At 54.9% G+C, this 16130-nt stretch overlaps 1 protein-coding gene across 2 annotated transcripts in view; it reads right to left on the bottom strand.

The window, feature by feature from the left end:
* Positions 1 to 16130, bottom strand: part of CACNA1S (calcium voltage-gated channel subunit alpha1 S) — a 126435-nt gene that overhangs the window by 72334 nt on the left and 37971 nt on the right. For both annotated transcript variants that reach the window (XM_032801615.1, XM_075064972.1), the window contains exons 3-17: positions 13747 to 13886; positions 12999 to 13132; positions 11772 to 11924; positions 10696 to 10901; positions 9522 to 9625; positions 8147 to 8295; positions 6937 to 7018; positions 5931 to 6091; positions 5218 to 5443; positions 3425 to 3632; positions 3086 to 3206; positions 2542 to 2656; positions 2291 to 2384; positions 1014 to 1083; positions 1 to 133 (exon numbers count right to left, since the gene is read on the bottom strand). In XM_032801615.1, coding sequence (XP_032657506.1) covers positions 1 to 133; positions 1014 to 1083; positions 2291 to 2384; positions 2542 to 2656; positions 3086 to 3206; positions 3425 to 3632; positions 5218 to 5443; positions 5931 to 6091; positions 6937 to 7018; positions 8147 to 8295; positions 9522 to 9625; positions 10696 to 10901; positions 11772 to 11924; positions 12999 to 13132; positions 13747 to 13886 — 2096 coding nt within the window. The remainder of the gene's footprint in view (positions 134 to 1013; positions 1084 to 2290; positions 2385 to 2541; positions 2657 to 3085; positions 3207 to 3424; positions 3633 to 5217; positions 5444 to 5930; positions 6092 to 6936; positions 7019 to 8146; positions 8296 to 9521; positions 9626 to 10695; positions 10902 to 11771; positions 11925 to 12998; positions 13133 to 13746; positions 13887 to 16130) is intronic.

The raw sequence follows: 16130 nt of genomic DNA, 5'->3' as shown, positions 1-16130 counted from the left end.
TTGTTGGTTGGGCTGAAGATGAAGAAGGCGCTGGCTTCGGGCATGGGCACTGCTTTCTCCTTGAGCTGCAGCTCTGCCAGGGGGCGTGGCCGAGGGCTCAGGGGGATTTCGGGCTCATCTTCCTCATCGTCACCTGTGGAGCAGCCAGAGGGAGGGAAACTTTGAGCTCGCATGTTGGGGTCATTCACTTAGCAGCAGCCAAAAGAAAAAAAACCTAGCAGAACCTGAAACTTAGAGGTAGGGAAGATTTACTTGGCCCCTCTCCATCCTGGGAAGCCAATGAGGGATTGTTTCCTTAACCATCCGGAGTTGGGATGATGAGACCCCTGTAGTCCAGTTGCAAGGTGAGTCAGCAGAACAGCTCTGACCCTCCATGCAGGGATCAGGAACCTGACATCTGGCCATGTTTCCTTTTATGCCAGGCAGAGAGAGTGTGGCCACCACAGTTAGATGAAGGGCTGTGGCTCCCCTCGCATCCTGCAGCCCCTGGGTGCACTCCCACTCCCACTGTGGAGCAAGATGCTGCTTGCCATTAGAGACCCATAGGACAAAACTCTGGGGTATCCCCCAAGGTCCTGACTTCAAATCCTCCTGGCCAACCCAGCTCCCATTGCTCTCAGTGTGTGTGTGGGATCCCCCATCTTATGCCTCCTAGTGCGCTCCCTAGCGGGCAGCGGGACTCACCCCTCAGTGAAGCAAATAATACCCCACAAGCAATGGAAGAGGCATGTGCAGAGACTGGTATCCTCCCCAGAGAGAGCTAGAACTCCCTGATCACGCCCCCACCCTCATACACAGACCAAGCGCTGCAGAGAACAGCACAGAGTTTATTCCAGCTCGGCGTCTGCTGGAAACAAACCATGTGGCTTTCTCCATCGTAATAAGCCTCTAGCTGAGCTGCACTCTTGGGACCAGAGCCCTCCAATGGGATTTCTCTCTGTAAGCCACCCCAACCCTTTCCCTCGCTCCCTCAGTCTTTCCGGCTGGAGGCAAGGATCAAGCCAGAGCCTTACCTGGGAAGTCAGCAGAAGGGTAGGGGTCTTTGATCTCATTTACGTTTGATTCAAACTCGTCCACTTTTAACTGAGAAGGAGAGAGAGAGGCAACTAGTTGAGCATCCCGGAGTCGCCACCCGTGGCACTGCCAGGGCTCTACGTGCCAGCCTTCTCCAGGCCAGCAGGACAATGCTGCACAGCAAGGGGCAGAGAGAGCTCCCCCCGATCTCCCATTGGGGCAGGAGCCATCTGTTTGTTCTATGTTTGTAAAGTGCATGGCACAATGGGGCTCTGACCCACGATGGAGGCTCCTAGGCAGAGGAGGATTAAAGTTCCCTGGGGCCTTGGGCTAGAGCAAGTGGGAGGCCTTCCCCCACCCCTTCTGCCTGTGGCCCCACCCGCAGACGCACCCCTTTCTGCCCCTTCCCCTGGGGCCCACCCCTGTTCCACCCAGGGTCCTCCCCATTCTGCCCCCCCCCATGCAGCCCCACAAGCCCTTTTGCTCCTTTCTCCACCCCCCCCAACTGTGGCCCCAAGACCAGAGAAGCTCTGTGGCTGCTGTAGGGGGGAAGGGAGGGAGAGGGGATTCCCCCACCCAGCACTTCTGCCATGGAACAGGGTCAGTGCGTGGGGGCTTTCTAGCCCCACCCGCCCGGCGGCCACAGCTCCAGGCTTTCGCTGCCACCGGCAGATTTTTTCTGGGGGGGCCCCGAGTTGGCTGGGACCCGGGGCCCAGTGGCTAATCCACCACTGCTCCTAGGCGCTACCACAAAAGAAATAATTCGTAATAAACAAGACGAGACAGGGGAGCCAGGATCACTGGCCAGTTGGACAAGGACCTCGGACGGGCCCTACGTGTGTGTCTGTGAACACGTGTGTGGAGAAAGATCTTGAGTGGAAACTCCACCAAGACAGTCCTTTGGTACAGGACCTTTGATTCTGGGCCCGTACCCACTGAGTTCCACTCCCCGTCCCCCGCCACATGTTTCGGGAGGGGGCAGGGAAAGCAGGCTTGCTCATCAGAGGAATGATCCGGGCCTGGAGGGCGTACAGAATGGACGTCTTGCTACAAGTCTCCGGAGATGCATCTGCTGAAGCTCAGGATTTTGTCCCCAGTCATTGCGTGGGCCCTGGGGAAATCTCCCTCCCTCCCTCTCCCCATGGCCATCCACCTTTCATGCACGACAGGACAAATAATGGGAAGACATTACTGCTCGGTACCGTACTCCTCAACTGCTGGGGAAAGTTCCCTTAGACATTTGGCCAGATGAGCTCAGAGGGGTCCCGGCACTGACCTTGGCAGTGGTAGGGATTCCTTCGGCCTTGGCTTTCTGCTCCAACTTCTTGGCCAGCAGGAGCTTTTCCTCCTCAGATTTCTCTGGGTAACTTCTGGATGGGGAACCGAAAAGGAGAGGTGGGGAGTGAGGCCACGGCACAGGTGGCAATGAATGTTGCTCAGATGATGCCCAAGATCAGCAGTTCACATTGACTTGCAAGCCCTGCCCTTGGAGGTTCCTGCTTTTAAGCAGCAGACAGCAGCACTGACCTGGACATTTTCCTCCGCTTCTTCTCCTCGGCTTTGGCTTTCTGGGCTGACGTCAGGCTCTCGGCCTCAGCCAGATTGTCCACAGCGATGGCCAGGAAGACATTGAGCAGGATATCTGAAAGGGGTGGGGCTAAGGAGCTTAGGGACCATGCTCATATGTAAGGAATCAGTCCCTTCCATCGCCAGGGCTTGGCGAGAGCCTGTGTGATGACACTAAGCAATGTACATAGGCAGATGGGGAGAACCCCAGGTTCTGTGTACCCATGACACCTGCCTCTTGGCCGTCACCAGCGAACCTCCATTGGTGTCAGTAGTGTGATCCGAAGCCATGAGACCAAGAGAGCTACTCGACTGATTTTTTCATCCCTTTTAACCCCCACTCCTGTTTCACCATTTCCCTCACTCCTGGTACTATGATGTCTGAACACACCATACCCAGCTCCATAGCCTTTCCCTGATGTATACTTGAACATAGGCATGAGTGTGGCGGACAAGACAAGAAAACGCCCAGCTGTTACTCCCCAACTGGCTCGAAAGAGGATACAGTTCCCACAGACAAAGAGGATGATGAAGTAAATGCAGACCAGCACGCCGGGGAATGAGGGTCCTCCATAAGCCATGATCCCATTGTACATGATTGAATTCCAGTCTTCTCCGGTCAGGATCTGCGAGACAGGGTGAGTGAAAGAACAGGTCAGGTAGAACCATTCCACTGGACCGGAAAGAACAGAACCCAGGAGTCCTGACTCCTTGCTCCCTGCTCTAACCACTAAGTCACACTGTCCCCTAGAGCCCAAAAAAGAACCCAGGTATCCTGACTCCAGCCCCTCCTCTATGCGTTAGACCAGCAGGATTGATGCCCTCTGCACCCCATACCCCATACCTGGAAGACACTGATGAGTGCCTGGGGGAAGTTATCGAAGGTGCTGCGCCGCACCTCCATGTCTTCAAAGTCGTACTTCCCGCCGAACAGCTGCATCCCCAGCAGGGAGAAGATGATGATGAAGAGGAAGAGGAGGAGGAGCAGGGAGGCGATGGAGCGGACCGAGTTTAGCAGGGATGCCACCAGGTTGCTCAGAGAGGTCCAGTACCTAGCGTGAGGACAGACACACAGGCTGCTTACCTGAGGGGCACTGCTGGGGCGCACAAGCAGAAATGAGGGGCAGGGTGATGAGGGGAATGCCCTGCTCATTCGAGGGGGACACCCCATCATCTCATCTCCGCTTGGCCAAATGTCTCTTGTGTGGTCCTGGGACCAGGTGTTAGACAGGAGATGATAAGAATAAAGCCTCGCTCTTCTGTAGTGCTTTTCATCAGTAGATCTCAAAGCACTTCGCAAAGGACGCCAGGTTCCTTGTTCCCATCTCACAGGTGGGGAAACTGAGGCACTGGGCAGGGACATGACTTGCCCCAGGTCCCCCAGTAGGCCAGTGGCAGAAATGGGAGTAGAAGCCAGGTCTCCTGATTCCCATTCAAGTGTGCTCTCCACTAGAAAACACATCCTAGTACTCAGTTCTTGGCTTTGCCACAGATGTCTTGTGCGACCATGGACCTGGCACTTAGCCCCTCCGTGCCTCCGTTCCCCACGTATGAAACAGGAGTAAGTATGTTGCCCTGCCGCACAGGAGGCATGAGGAGGAATCCGTTGCTCTGATGTTATGATGATGAGAGCAGATCTGGGGGGCCAGGTGAACCCCATGCCCAGCTTCTCCCCATTTTCATTATTGCCACCAAATATCCCAACCTAGGGAAGTGAGGTTCATGAATCCTGTGGCATTCTCTGTTGTGTCTCCGGGATCCCTCTGGCAGAGCGGGCTCAGGCTCCTGCTCCGGGTAGCTGTGAGAAGCCTCTCTGGGTCCCAAAGGACGGGCTGAGCTGTTGTTTTGTCTCATGGCAGGAGGGCTCAGGCCCTGCACTCTCCACGCCCTCCTTCCAGCAGGGCCGCAGGTAACTACTCAGAGTGTGGTTTGCCCCACCACTCACAGGACAGCCTGATCAGTTGGGGGCTGATGGGGGTGAGTCAGTGTCAGATTAGAGCCCTGGAGTGCTATGTCCGAGCCCCCCACCTCCCCTGCTCTGATCCACTAGACCCCCCATCCCTGCCCAGAGCCAGAGAGAGGACCCAGGAGTCCTGACACCCAGCTCCCTGCTCTGACCCACTAGATCCCACTCCCCTCCCAGAGCCTGGGAGAGAACCCAGGAGTCCTGACTCCCCGCCCCCTGCTCTGACCCATTAGACCTCACTCCCCTCCCCAAGAAGGGGAGAGAACCCAGAAGTCCTGGCTCCCCGCCCCCTGCTTTGACCCACTAGACCCCACTCCCCTCCCTGAGCTGGGGAAAGAATGCAGGAGTCCTGACTCCCCGCCCCCTGCTCTAACCACTAGACCCCACCCCCCTTCTGTGGCTGGGGTAGAACCCAGGAGTCCTGACTCCTAAGCCCTTGCTCTAACTAGTAGATCTCACTCCTCTCCTGGAGCTGTAAACAGACACTAGATATCCTGACCCTGGCCACACAAAGGCCAGAGAAATCACCAGTTCCCCTTCTTCAGTCTCGGGCAGCTCATAGTTGTGGTGATGCCTGAGGCCTCAGAAGGGGTGAGGACAGCCCTGCTTCCCAGTGCAAGCCTCCCTGCCTGTACTACCTGACCCCAGGCCCTGGGGAGAGATGCCCTCACCTGGTTATCTTGAAGATCCTCAGCAGGCGAATGCACCGCAGGACGGAGATGCCCAAGGGCGACATGACGTTGATCTCCACCAGGATAATCTCCAGGATGCCCATGCACACCACGAAGCAGTCGAAGCGGTTGAAGAGGGACATGAAGTACTGGCGCAGGCCCAGCGCGTACATCTTCAGCAGCATCTCGGCCGCAAAGAGCGCCAGCAGCACCCGGTTGGCGCTGTCTGCAAGCAGTGAACCCAGCCGGTCAGCGCTCTGGACCCAGGTGGCAGATCCCCCGCTGGCCACTAGTGGCTGCTTGTGAGACCACATCCTCCTCTGCCCTCTCACTACGCCCCCTGCTGCCTCCCTCTCCCCCAGCCTACGATCCTGGGGCAGCGCAGCAGGGAGGAAGAGGAGGCTGACTCACACTTAACTGGCCAGCTCCTAGCCCTGAGCAGCGGCAGCAGAATGTTCCCTTCCCCACCCCAGCAAGAGGTGGGTCTGTGCATAGGAGGGAAAGCACAAGACTGGGAGGAAATTACATGTGCATGCAGGGACGGGGATGCACGTGCACTTTTGCGTGTGTGGGGTGCACAGGCACATGCACGTGTGTGCGTTGGTGTGTGGGTGTCTATGTGGGTGTTCACGTCTGGGCAGGCATGTGCGCACACATGCCCATGGATGCACTGAACAGGCAGTGGCTCCCCAGCCCTGGGCCGCCCTGCTCACCTTGCACACGGGTCAGCCACTCGGGCTGCCAGTGATGCTCGGAAGCGATTGACAGGGTGTTCAGCGAGATGAGCAGGATCACCAGCCAATAGAAAAACTTGGACTTCACCACCTCGTGGCACTTCCTGCGGAACAGGCGGTTCCATCGCCTCCACTGCCGGCTAGAGAGACGGCCCAAGAAGGGTGACTTCAGGGCTTCCTGCCCCCGCAGCACCCAGCCCCAGAGGGCAGAGTCATTGCAAAGCACCCTGCCCACCAGCTCCTAGGGACCCACGCAAATGCATAGAGAGGGGTTCTGCAGGCAGGGATGCCGCTTTGCCCCTCTCTACCACCTTTCCTCCATCCCAAACTATTACCAGCACGGAGTCAAAGTCCCCACTCAGTCACCATGCCAAATGGGGATGCATCAGGGTAAAAGAGGAGACACTGGTGCGTTAATGAACAAATTGTCTCAAAGCCCTGGGGAAGTGTGCTTCATTTATCCCCATTTTACAGATGGTGAAACTAAGGCACTTGCCCAAGGAATAGAACCCAGGTGTCCTGGCTGCTTGCCCAGCGCAGTATCCATGAGATGCCTTCCCTTCCGCATGGTGGCTGGTCCTGTGCATGCTCTGGAGAGGACACTGCCTCTTAAAGAGTGCGCTGGCATCACCTGTTCATCAGTCGGAATGACCTTGGATTTCCTGACACCACTCACGCAGTTCCCAGAGCCCTGGGGTGTGCTGGGTGGGAGGAGGGATAGGGGAGAGGAGCTTGACGCATGGTCCCCCAAAGGAAGAGGCGAGATAACACCTGAACTAGCCTTTTTCCAGAGCCAGACATAGCACAATCCACCTTTGTGTGGGCTGCAGTGAACATGGTGTATCCACTCCCTAACAAAAACACCCGCTCTTCAAATAGGGGCTCTTACAACAGGATTGATTCCAAGAGCAGGAGAATCAGGGTCAGGCAAGAGACAGTGAGACAGAGTGAGAGAGAGAGAGAGAGAGAGTGTGTGTGTACTCACAAGAAGAGAATCCATTTGTTCATGCCCTCAATTTCATACAGGCTCTCTGTCTCTGAACCCCCTTCCTCTGATGGCAGCATCCCTATGAAAGAGAGAAATCTTCAGTGAGTTGGGGAACCCCTCAAGAGACACATGGGGACATCGGCAATGGATTCCCACCGGGGAGCCTCCCAGAAGCACATCTGGAAGGGGAACTCTAAGGGAATGTCCACACTGCAATCGGAGGTGTGATCGCAGCTTGTGCAGACGCACCCGAGCGAACTTTAATCTCGCTAGCTCCGATACTGGAGCGATGAGATCAGTGCATAATTACTCACGGGGCTATTGCAGCTTTACCCGTTCTGGTGACCAAGCTGGCTAGATGAAAGTGATTGCAGTGTAGATACACCCTGAGAAGCACATCTGCAAAGGAAGGGATCCCATCTAATAACTCCCTAAGAGAGATAAACCTCCCCAAGAGACACGTCTGCGCTCAGTAGAACAAGTTCGGTAAGGAGGGAGTTTTTGGCATCGTAATATGCAAAGAAACGGAGCGATACTAGACACCACACGAGTGTAACTGGTGGCAACAGAGAGCAGGGGACCAGCAATGGAGTTCAGAATTGTGATCATTACATAGAGCTCCACAGCTGTGTAAAATGCCCCACAGAGTCAACAAAGAGCCAAGGGATTATATCCAAGCAGATAACAGCATCCCAGAGAGGCAATAGGGAAGGGGGTCAATAACTCTCTTCTAGAGCAACTTCCGCTTAAGGTTCTCAAAGCCCTTAACAAATGTGACTAATTTCAGCCCCAAATGGGCAAGTATTAGTACATCCTGCTACGCTTGGGGAAACTGAGGCACAGATTGGTGAAGTGACATTCCCAAGGTCACCCAGTAAGTCAGTGGCAGAGCCAGGAACAGACTGGAGGCTTCCCGAGACCTTGGCCTGTCCTATGCCATAAGACTGTCTTTCCTCTCCAAAAACTCTTCATCTCTGGTGGGTCTGAAGCAGCTTCTAATCCTTGAACCTGGTTAATGTCAAGAGAGGGGAGCCTCCCTTAATGAGTAAACTAGGAGCAAGTGCACACCTTCCCCCCGCCTCTCCCACCTACTCATCCCACAGACACCTCCCCTCTCCCCAGTGGAGGATTTAACCATTCTCCAGAAGTGAGAGGGAAGCCAGGCCTGGGCGTGTCCTGCCTGACTTTGCCCAGGTGAGGATGGTACCTTCTCCCCTGGCCCGGTGACTATCCATAACTTCGGCATGGGTGATCCAGTCCATGTAACCCTTCAGATCCTCCTCCAGCTGCTGCTTCTCCCGCAGTTTCTGGAATGTGCCCCGTGACTTGGCCTTCTCACGCTCCTTGGTGAACTCCCTGCAACAAATCCAGACAGATGGCATGAGGCCAATGGAGGAGGGGCTCTGCGGGCAGCTTCAATCCAGACCTAGTTCATGGGACACACTCATCAAGTGTATGCCACGTCCGTGGCTAGGCCCCAGAGAGGATAAGAGCCTACTACTGCTGCTAGCTAGTGGAATTACTCCTTTAACTCAACTGAAGACTGAGAATGGATCAGTCCTGCCTTTTACCTTTGTTATAGAATACAAAATTGGTGGGGGGAGGGGAGGAGGAGGAATACAGACCTAATAACAGGAAATGCTTCCCTATTTCTCATTTTTTTATCATCCTGGGGAACTCCTTGCCACATGAAACCACAGAACCAACTACTACAGCTAGATTGTAAAGAGGGCAAGTTAACATTAGGAGCACTAACAGCTGTCCCACTGCTGCTGTTGAGGCACACAGGAGTACTGGAAAGCCTTGAGGAAACCATAACGGAGTGTCAGAGGTAAAGGGAAGCTCACACAGCTGGAGGGTGCAGAGAGATTGCCAGCTGCGCCCACTTTCCCACGCTCTCCAGAGTAAAGATGACCCATCAAGGGGGGAAAACATCAGGCTTGGCCTTTTTTGCTCCTTTCTGAGGAATGAAGCAGGCCTGGAAAGGACAAGTGGGTTTGTTTTCAGTGGTATTTTACCTGTTTGCTTTAATTCATGTCTTGGCCATGCTGAAAGACTCGAGGACTAGTAAGATTGTGACACAGCAGGGACCAAGGAAGTGACACCTGGTTAACTAAGAAGGGAAGGGAATTTTACAGGGACTATTTAAAACTGCCGTTGGGGCAGGGACTGTCTTTTTGTTCTGGGCCAGGATGGGGGCTACTAGGTGCTACCACAATACAACCGAATAATTACAATGTGTTCATTGTCTGGTTTTGTTAAGGCTGGAGAGAAAAGCTCTCTGTGTTAAGAATTCTGCCATCCTGCCCCTTCAATTAAGGGCTGAGAGCACCCCTGCTCCACATTCCTGAGTCATCCAAAGAGTGCTCCAAGAGAAAAGGAAAGACAAGGCTTGATAGCCTTGGTAGCCAAGGTACCAAGGAAGAAGGGAAGAAGAAAAGAGAAGAAAAAAGGTTAACCCCCCCCTTCAGGCTTTCTGTTCATATCCCCAAACTCAATAAGGGCCCGGCTCCTCCCTCGAGGCAGATCTCTGCTGGGACAGAGAGAAAGGAGGGCGGCACTGTGCAGCCCACACACCTTACCCACTGAGCACGCCCAGCACCAGGTTGAGAACGAAGAAAGAGCCCAGCAGAATGAGGCTGACGAAATAGATCCAAGGCCACTCGTTCCCGATGGCGTCGTTCACCTGAGCAGGACAGAGGCAGATGAAGATCCAGGGGGAGAACCAAATCCACCTGGCTCAGGTAAGCCCATTACTGGAGTAGCTGAGCGCCTCACAGTCTTTACACATGGGGAACTGAGACACAGAATGACTAAGAGACTTGCCCGAGGTCACAATGAGAGTCTGTGGCAGAGCAGGGAATTGACCCTGGTTCTCCCAGGTTTCAGACTTGTCCCTACTCATTGATTAGCCTTCCTCCCAGGAACCCAGTGGTTAGGGCACTGGTTTAAGGCTTTGAAAACCCAATTCCTTTCTCTGCCACAGGCTCCTCGCGTGACCGTGGGCAAGTCACTTAGCCTCTGGGCCTCAGCTCCCCATCTGTGCAATGGGGACAATAGCACTGTCCTGCCTGCTTCCCCGGGGGCGGGGCGAGTTAGTGACGGTGAAATGCTTTAAGATCTACTGGTGAAAAGCACTGTATAAGAGCTAGATGGTGGTATTATTAAAAGCCACCAGATACAACATCAGATGCTGACCCAGCACCCTGTGTCTCAAGCTGCCCTCACGCCACACTCCTGAGAACAAAGGATGCCCAGAAGGATAACACACCAAGTGCTCTCCAGAGGCACAGGTGGGACTGGAACTCAGCTCTGTAATTCCCACCCTGTTCCTGAGCCATCACACCATCCTTCCTCCCCTACCACTCTCTGTGGCTTGGAGGGCAAGTTTATGGTCACTTATACCTGAGCTCCAGAGCTGTGGAGCCATCCGAGGACTCGCTCCTACTAGGCTCCTGTCTTTTAAGGCAAGGATGGGGTTCATTTGAGAATCTCAGCGGTACTTGGACAGGGACTCTCTTGGGTAGGTAGGGTCCAAACACTCTGCTGCACTGGTGGGTGTCACCTTCTCCCTGGGAGCTCATCGCTCCGTGGATACATCATCCAGTAGCTGCAGAGTCTGCGGGGCTCGCTGCCCCAGAGGGATTCCCGCCCTTTGGGAAACCCAATCCATTTAGTGCCATGTTCTTGTTCAAAGAGTGTGCCAGTGTCTCCTCCCTCACAGCCAACAGGCTCAGACCTGAGGCCTGCACCTACCCAGTAGAGGACTTCCGTCCATCCCTCCATGGTGATGCACTGGTACACGGTCAGCATGGCAAAGCCAAAATTATCAAAGTGGGTGATGCCGTTGTTGGGCCCTGGCCACCCGCTCCTGCACTCGGTGCCGTTCATGGTGCAGTGATGCCCGTGGCCGGTGCTGGCACATGGGGATGGCTTCTCCATTTCCCCTGTGGCAATGACATCTGAGGGTGAAACGAAAGCACAGAAGTCAGGTTGAGCAGAGGAGAAGGACAGCTACCCTCCTGCTGCTGCTTGTGCCTCAGCCCCTGGCCCCAACCAGAGGAGGGCTCTGGTGCAGTGCAAAATACCTCCTAGCCATACCATATAGCCCTATAACACCCCCCACCCAGCCATGCCATAACCCTCCCAGCCACGCCATATAGCCTTATAACACCCCAAGCCATGCCATACATCTCCCAGCCATGCCATAGCCCCAGCCATGCCATACACCTCCTTGTCATGCCATATAGCCATATAACACCCCCAGATATGCCATACAGCTCCCCACCATGCCATATAACTTTATAATGCCCCCAACCATACCATACAGCTCCCAGCCACACTATATAGCCATATAGTGCCCCCAGATATGCCACACACCTCCCTGCCATGCCATACACCTCTCAGCCACGCCATATGGCCTTATAACACCTCAAGCCATGCCATACATCTCCCAGCCATGCTATATAGCCATGTAACATCCCCAGCCATGCCATACACCTGTCATGCCATTTAGCCATATAACGCCCCCAGATATGCCATACAGCTCCCCACCATGCCATACAGCCTTATAATGCCCCCAACCATGCCATACACCGCCCAGTCATGCCATATAGCCATATAATGCCCCCAGATATGCCATACACCTCCCAGCCATGCCATACAGCCATGCCCTGCTCCTGTGCTGGCAGAGCCAGTGATGACACTCAGGGCTGGTCTTCTCTATGCCACCGATGAATTTACTCCACAGACACACCCCACAGCAGCAATGCCACGTTCCCCTTTCCGCACTCTGCTCCCCAGCTGGTGGGAGGGTCGCCCACGTTCCAGACCTGTCCCGATGTAGTAGCAGGTCTTGTGCATCTTTCCCTTGAACAGCTCCTGCCCGACGATGGCGTAGATGATGATCATGAAGAGGACCAGCAGGGCGATGTGGAGCAGGGGCACCATGGCCTTGATGATAGAGTTCAGGACCACCTGCAGGCCTGCAGCCGAGAGACAGAAGAGGAACAGGTCACGCTCCCTCCCCTCCTGATTGGTAGCAGGCTGCGTCTCATAGACACACTGAACTGCTTCGCCACCACAGCGCATTGCAGGGAAGAGAGGGAGGGACCTGGGCCCAGCTCTCACCGGTGTCTTAACCACTAGGCCATTCTTCCTCCCCAGCATGTGTCCCTACATGTCCCAGGAGAGGGTGTGTGCGAGAAGGAAAGCCCTGGTGACTGAAATCTATCAATCTTATTACAAGCAGCAGAAGCTCCAGGCCCCCTCACACTGCAACAGAGGGATTGGGGAAGGCTGAGTCCCCGCAGATCATCTCCTTGGGAGATGGTCTCAGGAACGGGGCATCTGGCTCCTAGAGACTGGAGTGACCCCCACCAGCTCCTTTCACAACAGGCTATGGTGGGATTGGCGCATGCTGGGTCCTGGTGGGTTACGTCTCTGCGAGGGGCACTAGCATGGGGACTATCTAGATGATGGGTGGCCAACCTGTGCTCTGGAGCCACATGCGGCTCTTCAGAAGTTAACATGCGGCTCCTTGAATAGGCATCGACTCTGGGGCTGGAGCTACAGGTGCCAACTTTCCAATCTGCTGGGGAGTGCTCAATGCTCAACCCCTGGCTCTGCCACAGGCCCTGCCCCCACTCCACCCCTTCGGGCCCCCTCCTCTGAGCCTGCCATGTCCTTGCTCCTCCCCTCCCCCTCAGAGCCTCCTGCATGCCACGAAACAGCTGATCAGGAGGTGCGGGGAGGGAGGGGGAGGTGCTGATTGGTGAGGCTGTCGGAGGGTAGGAGGCGCTGGGAGCGGGGGTCAGGTAGCTGATGGGGGGCTGCTGACATATTACTGTGGCTCTTTGGCAATGTACATTGGTCATTTCTGGCTCCTTCTCAGGCTCAAGTTGGCCACCCCGATCTAGACTTTGCTGATCAGTTGGCATTTCGCTGAGACCCAGCTGGGGGCTGGCCACAGACCCGTGCGAAGGGGAAGCCTACTGCAGCTGCCGTGACCGTAGCCTCCCGCCAGCGAGCCACCTGCCGTCCGAGCAGCTTTCACCCACTTGGCACTCCCGACACCAGGCGCAGGGGTCTCAGCACGCGGAAGGCTCGCAGGGCTTTGACGTCAAAGCCGCCTTTCCCAGTCAGCGGTGCACCCTGCATCACATTGATCTGCTCCACAACCACCGTGACCAGCCTGCCAGAGTGGGTGAGGAAGGGAGTGGGACAGGGAAGAGAGAGGAAAGGGGAGGAGGGGGGCGAGAGAAGGAACGTGGAGGGGGAGGGAAAGGGGGGAAGGAGACAGTAAAAAAAAAAAAAAAAATCCAAGCAAGGAAAGTCAATCTCACCCTGTACAGGCCGGGCTGGGGAAGTTCCCACCACGGCCCCTGCCAGCACAGCTAAACCCTAACCTCATCTCAGACCGAGCCCAAACGGTTTGGTATGGCTTTTTTCCCATTTTTCGGCATGGCCAGTGAATCGAAAGATCGGTTATTCTCCCAGCTCTGATTTAAAGCCAGTCAGCGTGCAGAACCTGTAGGTCTCAAAGGAGGACATAAAGTGGAGGGGGTATGCGGCGAGCTCAGGGGAGTCGTCTCAGGCAGAGAGGTGCCGTGTGGGAAAAGGTAAGTGAGTCTCCTTCAAGGGAAGTCACTAGAAATGCTCCCACCGGCTTCAGTGGGCTTCGGCTCCAACTCCAGAGTCGGGCCTGGTCACGCTGTCCCTACTGTGGTCTCACAACCTGCCCCAAGAACAAACAGGACATTTTCTAAGAAACCTTTTGCCCACCCTGCCAAACCAGCCCTCCTTTACCCCAAAGAGACAATGGCAAAGTCCAGCACGTTCCAGCCGTTTCGGAGGTAGGCGTCCGTGTGAAGTAGAAACCCATAGGCGATGATCTTGAGTGTGGCTTCAATGGTAAAGATGATCAGGAAGACGTATTCTATCTTCTCCTATGAGCGACGAAGGGCAGAAGGGAACCAGTAGTGAGGGGGGTAACAGACCAGCGACGCCTAGTGAGGGGAAACGACACCACAGCCCTGGGACCCCCCACCCCCAGCAATCATGCAGCAAAGTGCGGCTTGTTTATTGCAGTATTGCCAATGCTTGTAATTTTATAGTGAGGGATGGGATTTCCCGGGGGTCTGGAGCCTGTCTGGCACTGATGCAAGAAGCTGGAGCCCCCTTGCAAAGTTTGGTCCTGCTGGAAGCTGGCAGAGTCAGCACTGGCTCCGTTCCCTCCTCCCATCCTGTGAGAAACATGGACAGGGCAGGACCTCTGATCTTTGCTACTCCAGCACCTGGCCTGGGAAGGGACAGAGGGAGCCATCCCTAACTCCCCAGCCTGGGAAAGGGAGATGAGAGGGGACCCCACTACATCCCCCCCCAGGCCTGGGAAAGGGGGGTGAGGAAACCTAGAAGGAGCAGAGGTGATGCTCCGGGGGCTGGACCGAGGGGTTGGGGACCGATGAGGGGGACTGAACTGATAGGGGGATGGTGAGGCTGCGAAAGAGAAGACTATTTAAAATAAAAATTGATTTATTTTTAGTTATTTGGACAATTATTAATTAAAAACCAAATTATTCTTTGTAATTACTGGATCATGTACATATGTATGTAGTTATCAAAATTAGACAACAACGGAAGAAGGTTTAAAATATTTTTTAAATGCTTTGAATGTGACAGAATTGATTTTTTTTAAAAAAAAAATCATATTTAGGGATTATGAATGTGATTACTGCACTGAGCTAAGGAAAGCTCTGAAAGGCGCTTGATGTTGTAAAGAGCTTCTTGTGTGCAGGGGCAGGTCCAGGCCCCAGCACGCCAAGCGTGTGCTTGGGGTGGCATGCCGCGGGGGGCGCTTTGCCAGTCGCCGGGAGAGCAGCAGGCAGGGTATCTTCGGCGGCACGCCTGCAGAGGGTCCGCTGGTCCCGCGGCTTTGGTGGACCAGCACACCTGCGGGAGGTCCACCGGAGACGCGGGACCAGCGAGCAGCAGAGCACCCCCCACGGCATGACACCATGCTTGGGGCGGCGAAATGTCTAGAGCCGCCCCTGCTTGTGTGTCAAGATCTTGACAGCTCACCTCATTATTCAAAAATCATTGGAAAACGTGCTGCACAGAGAGAATGCTTTGTGTCTCTCCGCTGTTCATTGCTCATTTGCCAGCTCCATGTTACAGGCCTTGTACAGTCTATTTTTAAATGTGTGTGAATTAGGTTTTTCTGTCATATTGTAACTTTGTCACATGACAGAGCTCTCCACTGAGTACTTAGGTTATACTTGTGTACAAGAACTTCCCATACATCCTCCCCTTTTTCCAACCAGCATGGATGCCTTCCCTCTATGGCAGTGGTTCTCAAACTGGGGTTCGTGAACCCCTGAGGGTTCGCGAAATGTTACAGGGGGTTCTCGGGAAAAAATTCCCTAATGGTGGACAGAGCTGTCCCTAGGGACCCCAGGGCCAGCAGCCCGGAGCCCCTGGACTTCCAAGAGCTAAGCAGATCAAAGCAAGCGTATCAATAAACTTCAAGACTCCCTATAAGAAATGCAAAGGGAGGTGGATAGTTTTTGCTGCTTTTTAAATTAAATAGGCAGCTAGTGTTGTTCTTAAAATTATTATGAAGAACAAGTTTAAGCTTTGTTGTAACAAGTGTTGATTGCCTGGACTGCCCAAGACCTGAATGCTTGTGTAGGAGGCAGGACCGGCGCTAGAGTTTTTCGCGCCCTAGGCGCACGGCCATTTCGCCGCCCTGCGCGCCGCTCCCGCGGCTCCAGTGGAGCCGCCACAGCCATTTCTAAGGAGGGTCTGTTGGTCCGCAGCTCCGGTGGAGCTGCCGCAGTCGTGCCTGCGGGAGGTCCACCGGAGCCGCGTGAGACCAGCGGACCGTCTGCAGGCATGCCTGCAGCAGCTTCACCGGAGCCATGGAACAACGGACCCTCCGCAGGCACAAGTGCGGCAGCTCCCCCGGAGCTGCCTGCCACCCCGCCCGCCCCCCCCTGGCAACTATGACTGATCTCTTTAGATCCTTAGATTCGTAGGGCTGGCGGGACCTCGAGAGGACATCGTGTCGGCCCCTGCCGATGGGAGGCACCAATACTGTCTAGACACTCCCTGATAGACATTTGTCTAACCTAATCTTAATTATCTCCAGAAGTGGAGATTCCACGACTCCCTAGGCAGTTATTCCAGTGTTT

This window comes from Chelonoidis abingdonii, chromosome 4 (assembly GCF_003597395.2).
Source record: "Chelonoidis abingdonii isolate Lonesome George chromosome 4, CheloAbing_2.0, whole genome shotgun sequence".
In the NCBI taxonomy this organism is placed as follows: domain Eukaryota; kingdom Metazoa; phylum Chordata; order Testudines; family Testudinidae; genus Chelonoidis; species Chelonoidis abingdonii.
This window is presented reverse-complemented; position numbering and strand designations above follow the sequence as displayed.